The sequence below is a fragment of the Oratosquilla oratoria genome, chromosome 1 (assembly GCF_046742065.1).
Source record: "Oratosquilla oratoria isolate Oo_2021 chromosome 1, ASM4674206v1, whole genome shotgun sequence".
Classification (NCBI taxonomy): Eukaryota; Metazoa; Arthropoda; class Malacostraca; order Stomatopoda; family Squillidae; genus Oratosquilla; species Oratosquilla oratoria.
Genome location: NC_134777.1, coordinates 56,778,173 through 56,802,087, shown reverse-complemented (window position 1 = coordinate 56,802,087; position 23,915 = coordinate 56,778,173). Strand labels below are relative to the sequence as shown.

Below are 23,915 nucleotides of genomic sequence, written 5' to 3'. Positions count from 1 at the left end.
CAGTTTTGTGTAAATCTTGATTTTGTTATGGTGAAGGTAAAACGATTTTATTCAGCTTGTGTCGCCTCCTAGGCATAACAGGTTAACTCGTTACCAAGTTACTAAACCGATTCGCTTGGCTCAATCTCGGGTCCTTCCAAAGTTTGTCAGGTTAACTAGTGTCATAGCTAGTTAGGTCATCCGTGTTCACGGTTATTCTGGTCTCGTGCAGCAGGGTTATATGGGCTCACGGCTAAGTCACCTGGAAGACTCATAGTTAGCCAAGTCACCTGAGGTCACAGATAGTCCGGTCACCTGAGGTCACGGTTCAAGTCATTGAGGGTCACAGGTTATCTGAAGTCACAGTTAGTCAGGTCACGTGAGGTCATGCAAATCAAGTCATCTGATGTCACGGTTCAAGTCGGTGGAGGTCACATGGGAATCACGGCTCAAATCACTTGGGGTCACGATTAGCTGGGTCATCCAGGGTCACATTAATGTCATCTGTTAAGTCATACAGGTCATATGAAGAATAATATGTCATCCGAGGTCACAGCCATGTCACCCGGGGTCACGGTCAGGTCACATGGAGTAACGACCGCGTGAACCCAACACGACACCTGCAGCACCTACGAGTGCGTGTAAGACGACCTCCTTCACGCGCACACAGGTGACGTCACAGATGCTGATGACGTCACGGATGTTGGTGAAGTCACAGTGTCGAGGCAAAGCTAGTCTGTTGTTCCCGGGAGCACAAGAGATGGTGCTGCCCAGCACCCTCTGTTTATCTTACCTTGGCGAATGTTTTCCCTGCATAATTGACTACAAGACTGTCAACGTCCACTCTGACTTGGCGGCCAGTTCCTTCTCAAAAGGAGTTCCCCGTTTATATTATTACTACTATTCATTTTTTTTTAATATTCCAATCCCGTATGAACATCCTGCTTTTTTTTTATTTTCCCATTTTTTCTTTAGATTCCTATTACTTTACATTTACCCACTCCCTCCTCATCCTCCTTAGTCCCCTCTTCTATTCCTCCTCTTGGGTTTTGAAAACGTTATTCACATACTTCGCTTTCATCCTCCTCGTCCTCCTTGTCTTCTAGCTTTTCCTCCTCCTTGTCTTCTTTCTCTTCTTCTTCCTCCTCCTCCTCCTCCTCCGATTACTTCTCTTCCCCCTCCTCTTGGTCTTCCATGTCTAGTGAGCTGGCGAGATCCCAAGACTACCGTCCTCCTCCTCCTCCTCCTCCTCCTCCTTCTCCTCCTCCGCCTCCTCTTCCTCCTGTCTGCTGCAATACCCATCTTCTTCCCCTTCCCCTTCCTCCTTACCACCCTTTTCTCTTCCCCATATAGGCAAGTGACAACTTCTGCGACATCCCTACGGACCAGAGTCACGGAACAGTGATTATTCTTAGCTTCCATTCTCCCTCCTTTAAATCTCCCTCCACCTCTGTGACCTCTTCGGATAGAAGCGCTGGTTATGCGAAAGACACTCTTCCTCCTCCCCCTCCTTTCTTTTCCTTCCACATTCTCCCACAACCTTCTTCGCCTTTCCCTTCCCTTTTCTCCTCCTCCACCTCCTCTCCTTCTCTCCTTCCAATCAACTTCCTCCTCCTCCTCCTCTCCTGTTGCTCCTCTGCCCCTTCTCCTCCATTTCCTCCTCCTACTCCCACTCACTCGTTTTCTTCTTCCCCTTCTCCCATTCCACTCAACCTCCTCCTCTCTTCCTGCTCCTCTGCCCCTTCCTCCTCCTCCTCCTCCTCCTGCAGCAGTCTGGAACACAAACATCACAACGATGTCCCCCCGCTTCTTAGCGAGGTGGGAGTGGACGTGTGTGTGTGGGGGGGGGGGAGGTTCGTCCCGCCCTCCGCCGCTGTCCGGGGAGGTTTGGAGGAGACCCCGGGCGATCTCCCTCACTCGTGTTGGAGGAGGAACTGTCGAGATCTCCAGCAATAAAGTAAATGAACTTTTAAAGATTATATAAACACCCACACCCACACCGATTTTGAGGAACTTCGCTAGGGCCGAACCCACCACCTTTGCCCTTTGTGCTCGGACAGCTCGGTCAAGGTGGGGATCGATCCCGAGGGTCCAAACTACTCTCCTGAGCTTTAACGCTTTTCTTCTGGCTAATACCAACCGATTTTATTCAGCTGAGGGGGGGGGGTTTCGTTGGCCCAAGTCCGTCACTAACGAAGGCGGTTAACCCTACATCTAGATTAACCCCCTCAAGAGGTTAACCTTTCTCAATAAACCCCCACGGGTTTTAACCTATCAACCCCTTCAGAGGTTTAACTTCAACACGATTAAACCTTATCAACGTTAACTTTTATCTCGATTAACTTCTGTCTAAATTAATCACTACCAAACTTAATCTCGTTTAACTCCGATACGCGTATTACAACAGGTCACTAATTTGGGGCTTAAACCTTGTATCTCGGTTAACCCCTTCCGTGCCAAGGGGTCCTTATTTCGTTACCCTACCTACCGTAAGGCGATTTTAATCAGACTCCCATTTTCGGGCCGGGGGGGGGGGGAGAGATGAAAGAAAAATCAATATATTTCGACGTCGAAGGCTCGGGGAGGAGGAGGAGGAGGAGGAGGGGCCCCGCGCGAGGCTAGGAGGCGGCGTCCACGGGGTCCGACTCTGAATAACGATGACGTCTTCTTCTTCTTCTTCTTGGGACGTTCTTCGGCGGGGCGTCGTTAAACCCGGGGAAAACACAGTTACGTAACTTCAATTTTTTTTTTTTTTTGGGGGGGAGAAGGGAGTTCGATTTTATCTTTTACTTCTATTTCCTTTCTTTATTCGTTTTTATTTTTCTATTCGCTTACTCATTTTCTATTTTAATCATTATATCTATATTTTACTTACGGGGAAGGATATTTTGACTTGGCCCAGAGCGGGACTCTCGACCGGTGTGTGTGTGTGTGTATGTATGTATGTATGTATGTATGTATGTGTGTGTGTGTGTGTGTGTGTGTGTGTGTGTGTGTGTGTGTGTGTGTGTGTGTGTGTGTGTGTGTGTGTGTGTGTGTGTTCGGGGTTCCTACGTCCATCCATCAATTGATTCCCTCTTCGGAATCCACTGCAGAACAAAGGCCTCTCCTAATTTTCTCCATGACTCGCACGGCTGTACTAACATTTGTTACGTCACTCCTGCAAAATTTTCTATTTCGTCTCTCCACCTTCTGTCTGGTCTCCCTCTTCCACGCTTCTCATCTCGCGGTGTCCAGTCAGTAGCGAAAGGTTAGCATTCAAGAGGATGGTGATTTTATTGTATTCTGTTATGGCTGGCGCCAGAAAAAGAGAGAGAGAGAGAGAGAGAGAGAGAGAGAGAGAGAGAGAGAGAGAGAGAGAGAGAGAGAGAGAGAGAGAGAGAGAGAGAGAGAGAGAGAGAGAGAGAGAGAGAGAGAGAGAGAGAGAGAGAGAGAGAGAGGAGAGAGAGAGAGAGAGAGAGAGAGAGAGAGAGAGAGAGAGAGAGAGAGAGAGAGAGAGAGAGAGAGGAGAGAGAGTGAGTGAGAGACTGATAGAGGAAGAGAATTCTTGGGGAACAAATCCGATTCATTAAAGTCACGCAACTTAATATATCTCATTGAAAAAAAGGTGTCCTGTCGTTGAATGGCGGATTTTGGTCTGAAGGGCGTCTGGACTGATCCGAGGCTCCTTCGTCAGTTCCCCTCAACTGAATAAAATCGCCTATCGTCATCGTGTTGAAGGAGGGAAATTTAATTAAAACTATAAAATTTTAACTATAAGAAATTAGATAAAAATTAATAAAATGAAAAAAATGGGACGGTGGTGTTTCAGGCTACCTTATAATAAATAAACAAATAAATAAATAACAGGATGGTGGAATTCACAAATCTAGACTTAACATCAGACTAAGGCCATTGAGGGAAAGTACAACACTTCAACACCAAAAGGGTAAAAGAAAACGGGATTCGGGGAAATACAACCAAATGTTCGGCGGCATCCTAGAGGAAAATCTAAGAGCTGATCTAGATGAGGTCGAAAAGAAACGCCACCAATCGAATGGAAAGAGAGTAGAAAGAGAGAGAGAGAGAGAGAGAGAGAGAGAGAGAGAGAGAGAGAGAGAGGGGGAGAGATGGGGAGAGAGGGGGAGAGAGGGAGAGGGTGGGAGAGAGATAATTGAGGTTTTCTATAGCCATACTGTATATAGTTTCTGATTATGCTGAACATAGACGTTTTATGGAAACATTATAAATAAATATACACACCCGAAATATATATACGTATATATAGTCCAAATGTAAACAAACCAACATTTATATTTCTGTAATTTCGGGCAGGTCTAAAATTATTCATCTATCCTGAAATCGCTGAAATTCGGCAACGCTATTGCCAGATGATGAGCTGTGGGCAAAACTTAATCTGTCTATATTATGTACGTATGTGTATGAATATTTATATATATACATATATATATATGTGTGTGTGTGTGTGTGTGTATGTATGTGTGTGTGTGTGTGTGTGTGTGTGTGTGTGTGTGTGTGTGTGTGTGTGTGTGTGTGTGTGTGTGTGTAAGCGTGCGCACGCATGTTATTATTAGCTTAGTGTCGTCAGACGATTTTGTTCAGCGGATGGAAGCGTCACGGTATTGACGATGTTGGACTAGGGAAAGGTTAGAAGGTAGGGTGGGGTGGAGTGACGTGGGGTGCCACCTGTAAATGGCACCAGGCCAAAGGGGCGGGTGGGGGTGGGCGACTTGATGACATCACAGCTAGTAAATAATTCACAACAGACTGAAAGAACTGAACATGGAGGAGGTGGAGAGAAGTTAGAGGAGGTGGAGGAGGAAGTAAAGGGGGAGATGTAGGGGGAGGTAGAGGGGGAAGTGGAAGAGGAGGTAGATGGGGTGGAGGAGGTGGTAGAGGGTGGAGGTGGAGGTGGAGGTGGAGGAGGAGGTAGAGGGTGGGGGTTGAGGAGAAGGTAGAGGGTGGGGTTGGAGGAGAAGGTAGGGGGGAGGTGGAGGAGGAAGTAGAGGGGGTGGAGGAGGAAGTAGAGGGGGTGGAGGAGGTAGAGGGTAGGGATGGAGAGGGTAGAGGGGAGGTGCAGGAAGAAGTAAAGGGGGAGATTCAGAAAGAGGTAGAGGGGGAATGAGGAGGAGGTGGAGGAGAAGGTAGAGAGAGAGGAGGACGTAGAGAGGGAGGAAAAATGATGAAAAGAAGGAAAAGGGAAGGAAGTTGAAGAGAAGGAAAAGGAGGAGGGTGAGGAAGGGGGAGATACCGAGGAGGACTAAGACGATGGAGAAAGTGGAATAAAGTACATACATAATTTGTAAAATCAATTATAGATCAATTAGATAAAAAAATAATGTTTGAATTCGAATTTTGTTCTTTCGAATTTTGTTCTTTAGCCGAAGAGGTATTTGTGTGCTCTCTCTCTCTCTCTCTCTCTCTCTCTCTCTCTCTCTCTCTCTCTCTCTCTCTCTCTCTCTCTCTCTCTCTCTCTCGCTACATTTTGTCCTTCTGGGAAGCTCTGCATCCTTTTTGCATCTTATTTGTCCTTTTCCCTAGCCTCAGACGTCAGCATTGCGGTACCGTTGCACAAATGTTGCCAGGTATATTATTTTAGGACATTTTGGGACATTCATGTCCTATTTCTAATGTACTAATTTTGTAGTTCCTGTCCTATTCTTAAATCCATTTTCCCTTTCCTGTTTTATCTATTTCCTAAGCACTGCCTTTCTTATATATCCTTTTTAAAGGACACTAACCTTTAAATGCATCCTATTTGACCAAAAAATGTCCTTTTTTACTCCCCCACTGAATCGTTTCAAAATATTTTTGCGCCTCTTTAGAATTTTTTTCTTGTTTGTTTGGGAAACCGCACATAAAAATTATATACTTTCTGCTACTCATCTTTCCCTCTGAAAACAAATCACATCAAATTATTTAATAGCAAATTTAAACAAAAACGGCTTAATTCCCCAAATTTATAGCCAATAGAAAAACTATATGAACTTATATACAAATAATGAAAAAAATAAATGAAAAATAAAAAAGGAAAAAAATAAAGACTTGAAATGCATTTTCATACAACACATCTACGTACCGCGCTTCCTCTCCGAGGGCGAGGAGTCCCCCCCCATCCCCCATCCCCCCCACTCCCAAGAACCTACGACTTCCGGTAAACTACGGTAGAGGAACGCCACCCACAACCCCTCCCCCCCTACCACCACCACCCCACATCTTCCTCTCTCTCCACCGGACCACGAGAATGGAGTTTCCGAGTCTTTTGTACAATCGCCTCCACTTCCGCAGTTCCATAAAACTAAGAGGCGCCGCTAATTATTTCTAGGTCTTGGTCTTGGAGAACCCCCCCCCCTCCCCAACACCCACCTTCGCCCCCAGGCAGGACTGAAATAGGCCACAGCTGCTGTTACGACCGAGCACTGCGTCAAAATAACATTTTAGGACAACAAGTCTGTCTATTTTAGTACCTTTATTTAGTTAGATACTTAATCCATTGATTTTTTTTTCGGCTGATGAAGATCTCTGTCCAGTGTCAACCCTTCCCCTCCTCTCGTCTTCAGCTGAATCGAATAGTCTGTCTTTAACAAGAATAAATGCTGGGAGGGATGTCATTGTAGGGGAAAGCTTAAAGGGGACTGTGCAGCTGGTTCAAGAGGAACAGCTGGAGCACGAGTGAGAGGAAAATGTTATCCACCTGACTATGTTATTTAACAGAGCTTTGCCCCCCACCCCCACCCCCCTTGGTCTTGCACCTTCATATTTATTTTTCTGCTTTCCTTATTTTTGGTTCTATTCGACGAGTTTTTATCTACTCGTTGTATATTTGTTTCGGTCTCATTTGACCTCTGATGTAAAACCATCAATCAATCAGTCAACTATCTACCCACACCCCCGGGTCACTAACTCTGATGCTGACCCAACGCCAAATGGTGTCCATTTCCTATGATGTCGTCAGGCAATTTTCATTCCGCAGCTCAACCCTCTGCAGACACTAACACCCCTAAAAGGGTCTCCCTTCACCCACCCGTCCACTACTGACGGGAAGAAGAGAAAGGGAGAAGAGAGAGAAAGGGAGAGGAGAGGGGGAGAGAAGAGGGTGACACGGATAAAAAGGGATGTGAGAGAGGGTGAAGGGGAGAAAGGAAGAGGAGGGGAGAGGGAGAATGGGAGAGGAAAGGGGGAGAAGGGGAGAGGAGAGGAGAGAAGGAGAGGAGAGTAGGAGAGAGGGAGGGGGTGAGAGTAGAGGGGGAGATGAGGAAAGAAGATGGAAAGAGAGGAAATGGGGAGAGAAGAAGGAAAGAGGTGGAGAGAGGAAAAGGGGAGAGAAGAAGGAAAGAGGTGGAGAGAGGAAAAGGGGAGAGAAGAAGGAAAGAGGTGGAGAGAGGGAGTAGGAGGGATTCCAACCCGTTCCCGACGAGGAGGTCCTCCTTCTGTTGGGCAGTAGTACTCACGTAGTCGTAGTCGTTGTTGGGGTCGTGGTTCATGGCGATCCTCTTGTCGTTGGTGAGCTGCTGCTCCTTGGCCAGGTCCTGCGAGTGCTGGATGATGAGCCGCTTGAACTCCTCCTCCGTCTGCGCCTCCAGAAGCCGCTGGCGGAAGTCCATGTCGGCAAAGATGGTCGAGAAGGTCCGGCCGGTCTCCAGGGCGTTCTTCGTGCCTTTCTGCCCAAGGAGAAGAGGAAAATAAGTATTAAGTCGTGATAAAAGGGAGTGAGAGGTCTATGCATGCATGCATGCATGCATGCATGTGTATATATATATATATATATATATATATATATGCAAGTAGACCACTTGGAAAAAAGAAACTAACGAAGCAGAGCGCTTTCGTATATTACATCTTCAGTGCAACAAGTACTTGTTGCACTGAGGATGTAATATACGAAAGCGCTCTGCTTCGTTAATTTCTTTTTTCCAAGTGGTCTACTTTGCATAAGTGAACACACGTACCCGTGTTCTTATTAGCATATATATATATATATATATATATATATATATATATATATATATATATATATATATATATATTAGATTTTGTTTCATTTCTAATTCTGTGGTGTAGTAGGAAAGTTACCGGGAGCAACAATAACAATAATAATAATAAAAACAACAATAACAATAACAATAACAATAATAATAATAATTATTATTATCATCATTATTATTATTCATATTATGGTGATAAGTGGTCTCGTGTGCATTGTGGTGGTGGTCGCCGAGTTGGACACTACCGAAGACGCAGGAGTAGCAGAGAGATCAATAACAAGATTTAAAGACAAAATAAGGTACAGAAAAGTAAGCGAAATAACAAAGAAGACGAAGAAAAAAAGTGAGAAAAGATGGAAAATACAGAACTTGCGGGCCTCGACGACGGCAACGGTGATAAGGGTCACAAAGCCACAAATATATAGTTTCTATTTTATTTATATTTTTCTTTACATTTTTCTTTCGAGATTCAAAGGTAAATCTCGATGGGTATTACGTGAGGGGTAGCTTACGCTAGGAGGCGCTTAGAGATGGCCAAAGTTACCATGAAAGGATGATAATGATTTAATGATAATACTAATAATAAACAAAACTATAAAATAAATCCTGAATTTCAGAAAAAGGAAAGTTTCTGACACGAGTTGCGTTAATAATGATAATACCAATAACAGTATTAATGAACAACGAAAAAATAAACTAAATCCCGAATGCCAGAAATAGGGCAAACTCTGACATGACTTATTGTCCTGAATTTATCGCCTGACATGACCTATTGTTCTGAAATCATTGCCTGAAACCATCGCCTTTAGCGCGACGAGCGGTGTCCTGTCGGCCGTCAGCCAGATCAAAATAATTGAAGTGCGTCATCGTACTGAGGGTACCAAACCACTACAATCTCTCTCGCTACCGCCAGGTGATTTCATTCAGCTGAGGGAACACCCTGGCCCCTGTTCGAACCATCATTGTAATGCAATATTTTTAAATAGAATTAATTTTGACTAACGCAAGACTGTCCCAATGATTTTATTCAGCCAAGAGCTGACCTCGAAACGCTGATCCTTCCACTCTGAGGGTTGAAGGGATATGAAGGGTTATTGTAGAGCGTGTGGGTAGAGAGAGTGAGGTCGGGGGTGGAGGGGGAGATGGAGAGACAAGGAAAAATGGCTTGTCGGACAAGAAAGAAGAAGGGTGCGGGCGGCGACAACAGACCTCCCCCCCAAAAAAAAAAAAAAAAAAAAAGAACAAGGAAAAGAAGCAAACCAGTGGATTTTTTTTTTGGGGGGTTGGGGGAAACAAAACGACCGGAACCATGGGAGGTCGCGTCTCGTCCAGGCGGAGGAACTCCGCCCCGGAGGCTCTCCTCCTGTGACTCGATCCAGGCCGCCACCTGCTGACAGAGGAACAGAGAGAGACGAAGATGAAGGGAAAGAAGATGTAAACGAGGGAGAAGAGAAGGAGGGGAAAGATGAAGAGAAAGAAGTGGAAGAAGACAAGGAAGAAGAGAAAGAAGAGAAAGGAGAAAGAAGAGGAAGAAGGAAAGAGATAGATTCCCCGCTACCCCCCCCCCACCACCACAACCACTACACGCACAGATCTATGTATGAACTACATAATTTACTTTGGACAATTTGGCCCCGACGGAGCGGCGCCCCCCCCCTCCTTCCCTCCACGGTCCCTCCAAGGGGGAGGTCAGACAAGGCCCTATATCAGATGCAGGGTGGCGAGGAGAACGATACAACATTACATATTCATCTCTTTGTTACGGTGTTCTTCTGTACATAATTTATTTTGACTAATGCAAGAAGATATTGTTGATTAAATTAGGGAGCTGGGGGTGGAGAGCTCCTCCCCCTCCTTTGGGTGTTGGATTCCTTCAGCTGAATAAAGTCGTTTGGCTTTAACCATTAAATCTGAAGATGACTTCATCAGGGCGTCACTATAGCGTTGGAGTCGAGCATAAGACACGGCGACCTGTTGGTCTTTGATATCACCAGAAACTAAATTAACATATTAAAATAAATAAAACTCATGAAGCACGCCTCATTTTTTAAACGAATTTCTTTTAAACCAATTCTTTTTAGACCAGGTTATATGAATATTTAGGAAATTGGGGGGGAAAGAGACACTAAACAAGTCTACGGTCATTGTTTGTCGCGTTTCACATTATGAAATATACATACGCAAATAAAATAGAATAATAAATACGAACATAAATAAAACAATAATAAATCTACCTAAAAAAAAGCCAGCTTTTTCGTGGGCAACGAATTACCTACCCCTGCGAAAATATCTATGGAAAAATATTTACAAATATTATAATCTGTAAGGATATTTGCTGGGCACACAAAGCAAAGTGAGTGACAGGTAACCAACATCCGTCCACTGGGGTGTGGGGTGGTGGTGGGGGGGAAGAGAGAGAGAGAGAGAGAGAGAGAGAGAGAGAGAGAGAGAGAGAGAGAGAGAGAGAGAGAGAGAGAGAGAGAGAGAGAGAGAGAGAGAGAGAGAGAGGGAGAGACAGAGAGAGAGAGAGAGAGCGGGAGAGAGAGAGAGAGAGAGAGAGAGCGGGAGAGAGAGAGAGAGACAGAGATAGATAGAGAGAGGAGAGACAGAGAGAGAGAGAGAGAGAGAGAGAGAGAGAGAGAGAGGGAGAGAGAGGAAGAGAGAGAGGAGAGACAGAGATAGGTAGATAGAGAGAAAGAGAAAGAGAAAGAGAGAGAGAGAGAGAGAGAGAGAGAGAGAGAGAGAGAGAGAGAGAGAGAGAGAGCGAAAAGAGACAGGCAGGTAGACATACAGACAGATAGATAGATAGAGAAAGAAAGAGAGAGAGAGAGAGAGAGAGAGAGAGAGAGAGAGAGAGAGAGAGAGAGAGAGAGAGAGAGAGAGAGAGAGAGAGAGAGAGAGAGAGAGGTTGGGGGGGGGCTAGCAAGCAAAACAACAAAGCGGACTGAGCCAAAGTAATTTTGGCTGTCAACGCCCGTGTGTAAGCGACTGAGCGAGCGAGCGACCAGCCCACAAAACACAAAACTCAGCGCTCGAAAAATCATTCGTTCCGAACTGTCCAGCACGCCAAAGCGGGCAACCGCTGGACCAAGCCCCAAACGACAAAAATAAATAAATAAAAATACACACATAAAAAAGTAATGGAGATATGCTATGGGTATTAAACGGGTTTAGGATACTTCAATTAAACCATTTTATTTCAGCTAATGTCGGACGATCATATTCACGCGATGAAGTACTCGATCCAAGGTCCGGTGTCCACATTAGGACAAGACCCCAATAATGCAAAAATTAATTATGATTCTGGTTAATACCAGGCAATTTCATTCAGAGGCGTCTTCCCCCCCCCGGGGGTGCTCGAGGGGGAACGGGGATCTGGGTTCCGCTACGGATACGGGACCCTCCCTGCCCAGGAAGGATAAAGACCTCCCTTGGGGTCCCAAGAGACTTCCCACAGAGTCCAGACCAAAAACAATAAGCAGTTATTATATACCAGACGATTCTATTCAGTGTCAAAACGGTCTCTAGGAGATACGAATTGTGTAGTTACCGTAGCCCTTATGGTGGTGACAAATTTGGGGGAAACCTCGACGAGGGACATCCCCTTCCCCACCTCATCCCCCCCGTCCACGGATAAGAATCCAACCTCCCATTGCAAATCTACTGCAACAGCTTCAACGTGAGAGTTGCTGGCGAGAGGCGCTCCAATGGACGATAGTGTTCCCTATTCGCTTTAATACACTGGCGAGTTTCGTCGACTTTAAAGATTCTATTTTGGCTAACGCCAGAAAGAGGGAGAGAGAGAAAAAGGGAGGGAGAGAGAGCGAGAGAGAGAGAGAGGGGGGGAGAGAAACATGCTAACCCCATCCTCTTAATGACGTCATCAAGCCCATACAACTTAATTCTGCAAAAGGGGTGCATTCATAAGCCGTTTTACACTTAACCCATTTCATTCTGGATAACAACCACAGGGGGTTATCATATCTGGCGTCCAGTAAATCTCCAGGAAATCTTGCGACTTCCCCCTACAAAGCAGGGACCCCCACAACATATTCCACTCAGGTTCCAGTGACTGTATCTACTGCTACCTCTCTTCCCCTTCACCTCCCCTCTTCCTCTCCTCCCCCCTACCCACCTCTTTCCCCTCCTCCACTTTACTCCTCTCCCTTCCCCGTTCCCCACTTCTCCCCACCCACTCCCCTCCCTGCTCTACGTGTCTCCCCTTCCCCTCTAATCCTCTCCCACCGCACCGCTCCCCTCCCCCTCCCCCTCCCACCCTACTCGAGAGCCACATACTGTAGTACTCCCAGCCAGTTCGTTCATTCATTCTCTCTCTCGCTCCTCTGCGGCAGTTCATTAAAATTCCCTTTGAGGCGGACGACGCCTCCGAGGGACGATTTCACGAACTCGCGTGGAGGCGACGCGCTCATTCCCGCACAAGTAGGTTAGTAGTCACTCGCGTTCGGATCAACAATGACATGCTCCGCAGGGTGGTGGTGGGGTGGGGGAGAACGGGGGAGGATCGAGGTAGGTAGAAGGGGAGAAGAGGGTTGTGGGGGAGAGGTGTGTGGGGGAGAGGTGTGTGGGGGAGAGGTGTGTGGGGGAGAGGTGTGTGGGGGAGAGGTGTGTAGGACGAAGAGTGCTGGAGTGGGAGAACAGGGACAGAAGCTAAGGACCAAAGTGGTGGGAGAGGAGAGAGGTGAAAGCGAAGTAGCAGAGTGGATCGGGAGGTGGAGGCAATGGAAGAGAAGGAAAAGGAGGATGAAGAGAAAGGAGGATGAAGAGAAAGGAGGATGAAGAGAAAGGAGGATGAAGAGAAAGGAGGATGAAGAGAAAGGAGGATGAAGAGAAAGGAGGATGAAGAGAAAGGAGGATGAAGAGAAAGGAGGATGAAGAGAAAGGAGGATGAAGAGAAAGGAGGATGAAGAGAAAGGAGGATGAAGAGAAAGGAGGATGAAGAGAAAGGAGGAGGAGGAGGAGGGTGAGGAGGAGAAGGGTGAGGAGGAGGAGGAGGGTGAGGAGGAGGAGGAGGGTGAGGAGGAGGAGGAGGGTGAGGAGGAGGAGGAGGGTGAGGAGGAGGAGGAGGGTGAGGAGGAGGAGGAGGGTGAGGAGGAGGAGGAGGGTGAGGAGGAGGAGGAGGGTGAGGAGGAGGAGGAGGGTGAGGAGGAGGAGGGTGAGGAGGAGGAGAAAGAAGAGGGTGAGGAAGAATAGGAGGGTGAGGAGGAGGAGGAGGGTGAGGAGGAGGAGGGTGAGGAGGAGGAGGGTGAGGAGGAGGAGGGTGAGGAGGAGGAGGGTGAGGAGGAGGAGGGTGAGGAGGAGGAGGAGGAGGGTGAGGAGGAGGAGGGTGAGGAGGAGAAGGGTGAGGAGGAGAAGGGTGAGGAGGAGGAGGGTGAGGAGGAGGAGGGTGAGGAGGAGGAGGGTGAGGAGGAGGAGGGTGAGGAGGAAAAGGAGGAAGAAGGAAAATGAGGAAGAGAAGGAAAATGAGGAAGAGAAGGAAAATGAGGAAGAGAAGGAAAATGAGGAAGAGAAGGAAAATGAGGAAGAGAAGGAAAACGAGGAAGAGAAAAGAGGAGGAATGGAGGAGGAAGAGAAAGGAGTAGGAAGAGTAAGGAGGAGGAAGAGTAAAGAGGAGGAATGGAGGAGGAAGAGAAAGGAGTAGGAAGAGTAAGGAGGAGGAAGAGTAAAGAGGAGGAGGGTGAGGAAGAGGAGGAGGGTGAGGAGGAGGGTGAGGAGTAGGAGGAGGGTGAGGAAGAGGAGGAGGGTGAGGAGGAGGGTGAGGAGTAGGAGGAGGGTGAGGAGTAGGAGGAGGAGGTGAAGGAAAAGGAGGAAAAGAAAACAGGAGGAAATTGAGGATGAAGAGAAAGGAGGATGAAGAGAAAGGAGGATGAAGAGAAAGGAGGATGAAGAGAAAGGAGGATGAAGAGAAAGGAGGATGAAGAGAAAGGAGGAGGAAGAGAAAGGAGGAAGAAGAGTAAAGAGGAGGAGAGTGAGGAAGAGGAGGAGGAGGGTGACGGGTAGGAGGATGAGGTGAAGGAAAAGGAGGAAAAGAAAACAGGAGGAAATTGAGGATGAAGAGAAAGGAGGATGAAGAGAAAGGAGGATGAAGAGAAAGGAGGATGAAGAGAAAGGAGGATGAAGAGAAAGGAGGATGAAGAGAAAGGAGGATGAAGAGAAAGGAGGAGGAAGAGAAAGGAGGAGGAAGAGAAAGGAGGAGGAAGAGAAAGGAGGAAGAAGAGTAAAGAGGAGGAGAGTGAGGAAGAGGAGGAGGAGGGTGACGGGTAGGAGGATGAGGTGAAGGAAAAGGAGGAAAAGAAAACAGGAGGAAACTGAGGAGGAAGAGAAAGGAGGATGAAGAGAAAGGAGGATGAAGAGAAAGGAGGATGAAGAGAAAGGAGGATGAAGAGAAAGGAGGATGAAGAGAAAGGAGGATGAAGAGAAAGGAGGATGAAGAGAAAGGAGGATGAAGAGAAAGGAGGATGAAGAGAAAGGAGGATGAAGAGAAAGGAGGAGGAAGAGAAAGGAGGAAGAAGAGTAATGAGGAGGAGGGTGAGGAAGAGGAGGAGGAGGGTGACGGGTAGGAGGATGAGGTGAAGGAAAAGGAGGAAGAGAAAGGAGGATGAAGAGAAAGGAGGATGAAGAGAAAGGAGGAGGAAGAGAAAGGAGGAGGAAGAGAAAGGAGGAGGAAGAGAAAGGAGGAGGAAGAGAAAGGAGGAGGAAGAGTAAAGAGGAGGAGGGTGAGGAAGAGGAGGAGGAGGGTGAGGAAGAGGAGGAGGAGGAGGAGGAGGAGGAGGAGGAGGGTGAGGAGTAGGAGGATGTGATGGAAAAGGAGGAAAAGAAAACAGGAGGAAATTGAGGAAGAGAAAGGAGGATGAAGAGAAAGGAGGATGAAGAGAAAGGAGGAGGAAGAGAAAGGAGGAGGAAGAGAAAGGAGGAGAAAGAGAAAGGAGGATGAAGAGAAAGGAGGATGAAGAGAAAGGAGGAGGAAGAGAAAGGAGGAGGAAGAGAAAGGAGGAGAAAGAGAAAGAAGGAGAAAGAGAAAGGAGGAGTCAAAGGTAGAAAGGGGTAGGCAAAGGAGGAGGAGGAAAAGGAGAAAGAAAGGAGAAGACAAAGTAGGAGGCATACGGAGGAAAAAAAGAAGTAAATGGAGGAAGAGGAGACAAAGAATGAAGAGGCAAAGGAGTAAAAGAGGAATCAAAGGGATAGGAAATAGAGAGGGAGGCAAAGGAGGAAGAGGAGGAAGGAGGGGGAAGACCTACCTCAAGCCTGGTCCCTATTGGCATGTGAATAAACACGATTACATTATTTTCTCCTCCTCCTCCTCCTCCTCCTCCTCCTCTTCCTTCAGCAGCGTCCTCGTTTGCCCAAAGAGGCGAAGGAGCAAACGGGAGGCAAAGGGCGGACACCTCGCCACCCAATCACCAACCACCCTTTCTTATTTCGCCTATTTTCGCCGTACATTTTCACCCTTGTTTGCCGAAATGGATCGTTTCGCTCCACCCCCCAACTCCCCCGTTACTCGTTCCGCTGCATTTCGCAGTCCGCCATTTCCCTCTTTGTTTGTTGGCGAGGGTAATATCGCCATACTTCGCCTTCGATTTTTCACTTGCGCTCTCTCTCTCTCTTTTTTTTTTTTTTTTTTTTTTTACTTCTATAGCTCTGTATTTTCGCCTTTGATTTTCACCCTTGTTTGCCGAGCTAGGTCATTTCGCTTTTGATTTTCACCCTTGTTTGGCGGGGTCAGTCATTTCGTCTTATTATTTCACTTTCGCCTGTTAAAGTTGGCCATTTCGCCTCGAACTTTTCATCGCATTACACCTCATTTGTCACCATATACCACCTCGTCTTTTCTACCTTCAACTTCAAAGATCTAATTGAGAACAAGTAAAACTCCTTGGCTGAATATACTTAAGTTACGATATTGTAAATTACGACGTTAAAATCTGACAAAGTATATGCCACTAATCATGTCAGCGTAACCACAATCTGAACCCTCACGTAACCTCTGTGTAATTCACCATGGTCTTGGATCACGTGTTGGACTCGTGATTTACATCTACTACTCCCCCGGAAGAGCTCATATATGACCGATCTATGGGTAATGATGTGACCTCACACGCACAAACACATACCTAACTCCCCGCCCAAGCGAGTTGGAGTGACGATTCGCAGCGCAGCGATCCTGAAATTATTTCAGCCCTGGGCAGGATTCGAACTCGGACCACCGTAGTGGCGGCCGCGATCGCTATCACTGCACCATCGAATAGTGCGTGTGTGTGTGTGTATCCGTGTGTGTGTGTATTTTTCATTGTTTTTAGCCCAAGCATTGAGCAAGGGACATGGTGACCTTTCATCCATAGAGTACCGAGGGTTTTATTTTATTTTGTTATTGTTACTATTTTTATGTGGATGTACGCTTCCACTGCCTTTAGAGCATGCATACCCATATACATATATACTGTTTACATGTATATCGTTCACATGTGCGGGTCTGTGTATATATCGTATGTATGAACGCCAACAAAAAATCTCTGCCCCTTTGGCAATTAAGGCAGGGTGTAGCTTCGTCCCTCGCCCTAACTATGCAACATAATACCAGCAAAAGATTACCAATTTAAAATAATAATTTTCGGTAAAATATCGAACCTATCATAAAATATTTCATTCTGACTACAACCCAGCTATCTCACTATCTTCACAAGATTAACCTTTATTCCCTCCGTCCGTCGTCATTCGATTTTATTACATTCTTGGGATATCTTAATCTTCTTTCCAGCCAATATAGTATAGTTTTTCTTTTTATATTTTTTAATGTCGACGGGCGACTTTATTCACCCGAAAAACCTTGTGCAAGTTAAACCGGTGTAAGTTACTACGATATTGAATGTTACGAGGTTCAAGTTTATGTTACGACATTGTATCTTACGACGTTCTAAGTTACGATATAGTGACACTGTAAGTTACATTATAAGTTACAATGCAAGTTACGATACTATAAGTAACGATATTGTAAATTACGACGTTATAACTTACGATGTTGGAAGATAAATTATCCTTGGAACCGTCCCCCTTTTGTGTGTGTGTGTGTGTGTGTGTGTGTGTGTGTGTGTGTGTGTGTGTGTGTGTGTGTGTGTGTGTGTGTGTGTGTGTGTGTGTGTGTGTGTGTGTGTGTGCACGCGCGCGCGCCTGTGTGTTGTATCTCCTCAATCGACAATCAATGGCAATACCACGACGCCTTAAGTGACATTACTGGACTCAGACTCGGGAGAGGGGGGGAGGGGGAAATGGAGGGAAAGGGGGAGGAAAGAGATTTATGCTATCTTGTCACGACTTCACAAAGACTCGTAAATCAAGCTAAAAGCCATTTATGGCCTTGTAGAAATTCTAGACTTCTAGATGAACGTTTGTGGTGTTCTTGGCCAAGTGGCAACTAGAATCGTCTATAGATGGAGTCACTGCTGTATTTTTTACTCCTAATATGGGTGCGGCCCGATAGGCTGGTACTTGGTACTCGGGATGGGATCCTAAGGTATTTGGGAGATTTTTGGTTTGTGCAGGATTCCAACCACACTAACATCAAACAACGACGACAACAACAACAATGCCAGCAGTGACAAAAATAATAAGAAAATGTCGTAATTCTTCGGGCATAAATAGGGAATAAATACTCCTCCACTAAATCATATTGTTTCTTTACATTTCGTTCAGGTCGTTAGGTTTCGTTCGGAGAAAGAGGTTGGTGGGGGAGGCGAAGGCGTGTTACGTATTGAAACAAATGTATAATGGGAAAAATCCCATTCATTCGCGAGTATTTGTAGTGACGTCACAAAGATACAACTTCAAAGATTTTATTCTGGATAACGGAAATTTATTTTATTTAGCTGATGGGGCTTGGAGAAAAGAGGGGGGGGGCAAGCTTCAAAATCAGTCAAGACCCCGTTTCGTCCACAGACCACCTCCCAAACCAAGCGAAGTCGTTTGGTAGCCAGTACAAAGATTATAATGTATGTCAACGGGATTTTGAGCTTACGAAAATGGACAAATTAAATTGACGTGGAGATGAAAGTTACTAATTGCACATACAAGGGAAGCAAACGTTGAAGACTAGGGATGCAAACGCTGAGGACGAGGGGTGCAAACGTTGAAGACCAGGGAAACAAACACCGAAGACGAGGAAGCAAACATTTAAGACCACAAAAGAAAGCCTGAAGACAAAAAAGGAAACGAAAAGACGAATAACGACGAGTAAAAAAAAAAAAAAAAAAGAAATAAATAAAAAATATGTATACGAAAGACCCTCGGAAGAGAAGACGACACCGACGACGGCGCCGACGACGTCGATCCCGGCGACCCGTGAAAGGAAGACCCAAGTCTCCTTCTGCCACAGGTGAAGGGAAATCGTATAAACTAATTAAAGGACCCATTTCCATAATCTCAGCTCTGTTCTGCTTACTTGATGAAGGATATTAATGAATTGACTGGAGCACGTTCATTTTATCTTGGAGGGGACTTTGAGACTTGTAATCTGGTTAACAGAATTACAAAAGAAGAGTTCCCTGCAAGTTGGAAATCAAATTTAACCTTGAGGAAATTCACACAATGATATCTAAAGAGGAAAAATAGGTAATTAATGAAAATTATTATGCTCTAAAAGGACTGATCACCCATTTGGCAACACTTTAAAAAAAATCCCATTGACATTTAACGGAAAAAATATAATGAAAATTATCCTCTGAAAAGGGCAGATCACCCGTCTGGCAACACTTGAAAAAATCACATTGACATATAACTGAAAAAATATAATGAAATCATTATCCTCTGAGAAGGGATGATCACCAATCTGGCAACACTTGAAAAAAATCACACTGACATTTAACGGAAAAAAATGATAATCATTATCCTCTGAAAAGGGCTGATCCCCATCTGGCGACGTTTAACGAAATTCACAAACTGATATTTAACGGAAAAAAGGTAATTATTGAAAATGATTATGCCCTGAAAATAGCTGATCGCCCATCTGGCAACACTAGCAAAAGAAACACCCCAGAGATTAAACGGGGTAGAGTCAATTCTGCGTTCTAGTTTGATTATTATCCGGGTCTCGTTCCATTACACTATTGTCTGTGTTCTAGCTGCAGCCATTATCTCAACCGCCCTGATTTCCTAAACCATTTGTTAGTGTGTGCGCGCGCGCGCGTGTGTGTGTCAGTGTGTGTGTGTGTGTGTGTGTGTGTGTGTGTGTGTGTGTGTGTGTGTGTGTGTGTGTGTGTGTGTGTGTGTGTGTGTGGTGTGTGTGTGTGTGGTGTGTGTGTGTGTGTGTGTGTGTGTGTGTGTGTGTGTGTGTGTGTGTGTGTGTGTGTGTGTGTGTGTGTGTGTGTGTGTGTGTGTGTGTCAGTGTGTGTGTGTGTGTCAGTGCGTGTGTCAGTGTGTGTGTGTGTGTGTGTGTGTGTGTGTGTGTGTGTGTGTGTGTGTGTGTGTGTGTGTGTGTCAGTGTGTGTGTGTGTGTGTCAGTGTGTGTGTGTGTGTGTCAGTGTGTGTGTGTGTGTCAGTGTGTGTGTGTGTGTGTGTGTCAGTGTGTGTGTGTGTGTGTCAGTGTGTGTGTGTGTGTGTGTGTGTGTGTGTGTGTGTGTGTGTCAGTGTGTGTGTGTGTGTCAGTGTGTGTGTGTGTGTGTCAGTGTGTGTGTGTGTGTGTGTGTGTGTGTGTGTCAGTGTGTGTGTGTGTGTGTGTGTCAGTGTGTGTGTGTGTGTGTCAGTGTGTGTGTGTGTGTGTGTGTGTGTGTGTGTGTGTCAGTGTGTGTGTGTGTGTCAGTGTGTGTGTGTGTGTGTGTCAGTGTGTGTGTGTGTGTCAGTGTGTGTGTGTGTCAGTGTGTGTGTGTTTGTGTGTGTCAGTGTGTGTCAGTGTGTGTCAGTGTGTGTGTGTGTGTGTGTGTGTGTGTGTGTGTGTGTGTGTGTGTGTGTGTGTGTGTGTGTGTGTGTGTGTGTGTGTGTGTGTGTGTGTGTGTGTGTGTGTGTGTGTGTGTGTGTGTGTGTGTGTGTGTACGCGCGCGCGCTGCGCCTCTAAAGGTAAAGCATCAATGCCCCTCCCCCCGGAAGACTAACAAGGATTGAGTAACTGTGGTAACGAGTCCCGCTTGGTAAATACTCCACGGTAAGGAACCGGCTAATGCAAACAGGCACTACACTCAAGACGAGGCCATCCAAAGACCGCAAGGATCCCGACAGGGCCTTACACTCTGTCAACTAGCACTCAAGGGCCACTGTCACACCGTGGCACTCGTACGTTTCTTCTGTCTCCTGCCGGCAGACGATTTCTTTTATCTTCGTAACATCTCGGTACAATAAGGGTTGCAAGCCGTCTCGAATCACCCAGCCTGTAGTGAACAGCACTCTTCCCATTTATCTATTCATTTTCTATTTATTTAATGAACGAGCGAAAGAGCGATCGAGACCCCATTCTATCTGGAAAAAATCATCTGACGACAACCCAAAGGAAATATTGAACCGCATAACTGTGTTAAAAAAAGGAGGGGGGGGAGGCAGATTAGGTTGGGGCGGGGTCGGGGGTTACTACTCATACGATTAGATTCTGATTGGGGCATTTGCGCTAATCAGTGATGAAAATGAGCCCGAAATGAAGAGGGAGATTAAATTGCCCCGAGATGGTGAGCCAGTTTCAAAGTCAATTAACCCTTTCAATTCGGCGACGTCCTCGCCAGACTTCCTCCTGGCTGTCGCCTATCCATTCAATCCACCTCCGGAGGAGGGGGGGAGGAAGGGGTATCCAGATTCGGGGTCTGGATCGAAGCCGGACCCTCGTTTGAATAAAATGCTTGAAATTAGCCAGAATAGAATATGTGCACTAGACGTTACCGAATTGAAGGATGTGTCTGAAGAAGAAGAAAAAGAAGAATACCACATACTGGCAGTGTTTTGGGTGCCATGAGAATCAATTCATTACGTGTCCCGCTCCCTTTAACCTCGTTCCTTTATTCTAGCTCCCGTCGGGTTAAAAAATTAATGAAGATTTTATCTTGTAGGAATTTTATTCTGGCTAATGCTACACTGTGACCGTTTTGTTTGGATGGGATTAACCTGGAATGAGAATCTTCAGACTAAAGACTATTTTGATTTCGAAGGTAATTTTGGGACTTTTCTTTCTTGTTATGGACTGTTGTCATTCACCAGAGCCCTTCTATCCTTATGGACTCTCACGGCGTTGTTGCGATATTGTCTTAAGATTTCAATTTTTGATTTTGTTAGACAAAGGTATTTGTAGTTTGGTTAACTCATTTCAATTAACCCGTTGGGTAGTCACCACCTATTTTGCTGACCATCGACAGACGATTTAATTCAGCTGAGACAAACTATCTTATTCTGGCTAATGCCAAGCGATTCCAGTAGCGAGCGCACGCGCACGTGTGTGTGTGTGTGTGTGTGTGTGTGTGTGTGTGTGTGTGTGTGTGTGTGTGTGTGTGTGTGTGTGTGTGTGTGTGTGTGTGTGTGTGTGTGTGTGTGTGTGTGTGCGTGTGTATGTATGTGTGCGTGTGTATGTGTGTGTGTGTGTGTGTGTGTGTGTGTGTGTGTGTGTGTGTGTGTGTGTGTGTGTGTGTGTGCGCGCGCGCGCACTGCCACTTGTGTTAATATTTATCAACCGCGTAGAGATAATGAGCCTCCCGCGAGTTAATTAAAAAACTAAATTGAAAACCAATGATAAAAGAGGAAGGCCACGAAAGAGGCAAGACTGAAATTTTGTTTCTAAGTTTGAGATTAGTTTTGTCTTGGGGTCCCACTCCAGCGGCGCCACGAGGACCTGTATCGATCCTCGAACTCGCACGCCGCCGAGGAAGAGCCGTGGCCGAAGTACTGTAGTACATTTGGGAAGTACAGTTGTGCACAATCGTGTACATCGTTCCTGGGACCAGGCAGGTCAGTCGGAGTCCGCTCTTGATTGACTGCCTAAGTCACGGTGCCAAGCTGGGTTAGGTTAATTAAGTTAGGTTAAGTTAGGTTAAATTTGGTTAACTTAGGTTTAGTTACGTCAAAATGATAATAACGATGACGGCAGTGGTCAAGGTGATCATGGTGGGATGATGTGGAGGAGAAAGTGGAGTAGGAGGAGGAAGTCGAGAATTATGAAGAGAAGTAAAATAAGGGGAAAGCGGAAGGAGGAGGAGGAAAGGAGGAGGAGGAAGAAGAGGAAGACGGGACGAGGGGAGGATGAAGAGGAAGATGAAGGAGAGGAGGAGGAAGAGGGAGAGGAACTGATATATTGGTTTTGGATCTAGGACTCGTAAGAAGGGGGATAAAGAGGAGGAGAAAGAGGAGGAGGAGAGTTAGGAGAAAAGAGGAGATAGAGGAAGAGATACCGTGGGACACGGGAGGAGAAAGGACGACGAAAAGCACGATGGAGAACGAAGAGATGGAGAATGACCAAGAGGAATGACGAGAAGGAAGAGAATGAACAAGTGTACCGAGGGACAAAGAAGAGGACGAAGAGGAGGTCGAAGAGACTGAGGACGAGGGCGAGGTAGAGGAGGGGCTGATACACTGGTTTTGGGTTCAGAAGTCCTACAAAGGGAGGGGGAGAAGGAGGGGGGGAGAAGGAGGGGGAGAAGGAGGAGGGGGAGGAGGAGGGGGAGAAGGGGGGGAGAAGGAGGGGGAGGAGGAGGGGGAGATGGAGGAGGGGGAGAAGGAGGGGGAGGAGGAGGGGGAGAATGAGAAGGGGGAGAATGAGGAGGGGGAGAAGGAGGAGGGGGAGAAGGAGGAGGGGGAGAAGGAGGAGGGGGAGAAGGAGGAGGGGGAGAAGGAGGAGGGGGAGAAGGAGGAGGGGGAGAAGGAGGAGGGGGAGAAGGAGGAGGGGGAGAAGGAGGGGGAGAAGGAGGAGGGGGAGAAGGAGGAGCCAACATTGACACGGTCATACTGAAGCCAGCCCAACGAATTTCATTTCGCTGAATAAAATCACCCAGCAGCGACCAGAATAAACACTAACGAGAGGGTCTCGATAGACCAGGGCGCTCTTCAGACCAAACACCTTCCCTTCAGCTCCCTTGCGTACCGAATGGGACTTAATGCCGCCAGGCGATTTCATTCAAATACGCGATACTCCCTCTTTTTCCCCATCTCCTGGTGATTATTAAGTTGGCAACCCCTCCCCCTCCCCCTCTCCGTTAGGTGCGATGACAAACCAGATCTTACGCGCAGGAGTTAATCCACCAATCACATTCCCAAATCCGGCCAATTTCACGCCGCGGCAACTTCCTCTCACGTTCTCTCCCTGTTCACGTTCACTTGTACATCCACACGTTCACATGTTGGCCCATGAACACGTTTCTTTCCGTTCGCGTCAATTGTTTACATACACGCGCGCGCACACCCACACCCACCCACACGCGCGCACACCCACACACACCCGCACGCGCACACACCCACACACACATGAGGGGATGGGGGCGCAGATTCGGGGAAAAGTCTCGATCAATACTTCCAATGCGTAGCCCAGCTTTTGGTTTAACAAATAAAAACAAATAAACAAATCACCCGTCTTAAGCCAGAACAGAGTCTACAAGTTGCGTGACAGTATTGAAGGGATTAAAGGGAACCCAGAGGACATGGAGAGGGGACGGGGGGGGGGAGAGAAGAACTGAAGCTCCCCCCCCCCTCTCTCTCCCGATTCTCCCCTTGTCAGAAACGCTCGGGTTACTGGCTCGGTGGGGAGGCCGGTTGTAAGGTACCCAGGCTGGGGAGGGGGAAGGGGAGGGGGAAGGGGAGGGGGAAGGGGAGGGGGAAGGGGAGGGGGAAGGGGAGGGGGAGGGGAAGGGGGAGGGGAGGGGGAAGAGGAGGGGGAGGGGAAGGGGGAGGGGAGGGGGAAGAGGAGGGGGAAGCAGAGGGGGAAGAGGAGGGGGAAGCAGAGGGGGAGGAGGGGGAAAGGAAAGGTTGGAGAGGTAAGAGGAGAGG

At 46.8% G+C, this 23,915-nt stretch overlaps 1 protein-coding gene across 1 annotated transcript in view; it reads right to left on the bottom strand.

Annotated features, from left to right (window-relative positions):
- The window catches only part of LOC143026745 (solute carrier family 4 member 11-like), a 258,819-nt gene that overhangs the window by 114,245 nt on the left and 120,659 nt on the right, over positions 1-23,915 (bottom strand). The window contains exon 4 of the mRNA XM_076187537.1: positions 7,431-7,640. Coding sequence (XP_076043652.1) covers positions 7,431-7,640 — 210 coding nt within the window. The remainder of the gene's footprint in view (positions 1-7,430; positions 7,641-23,915) is intronic.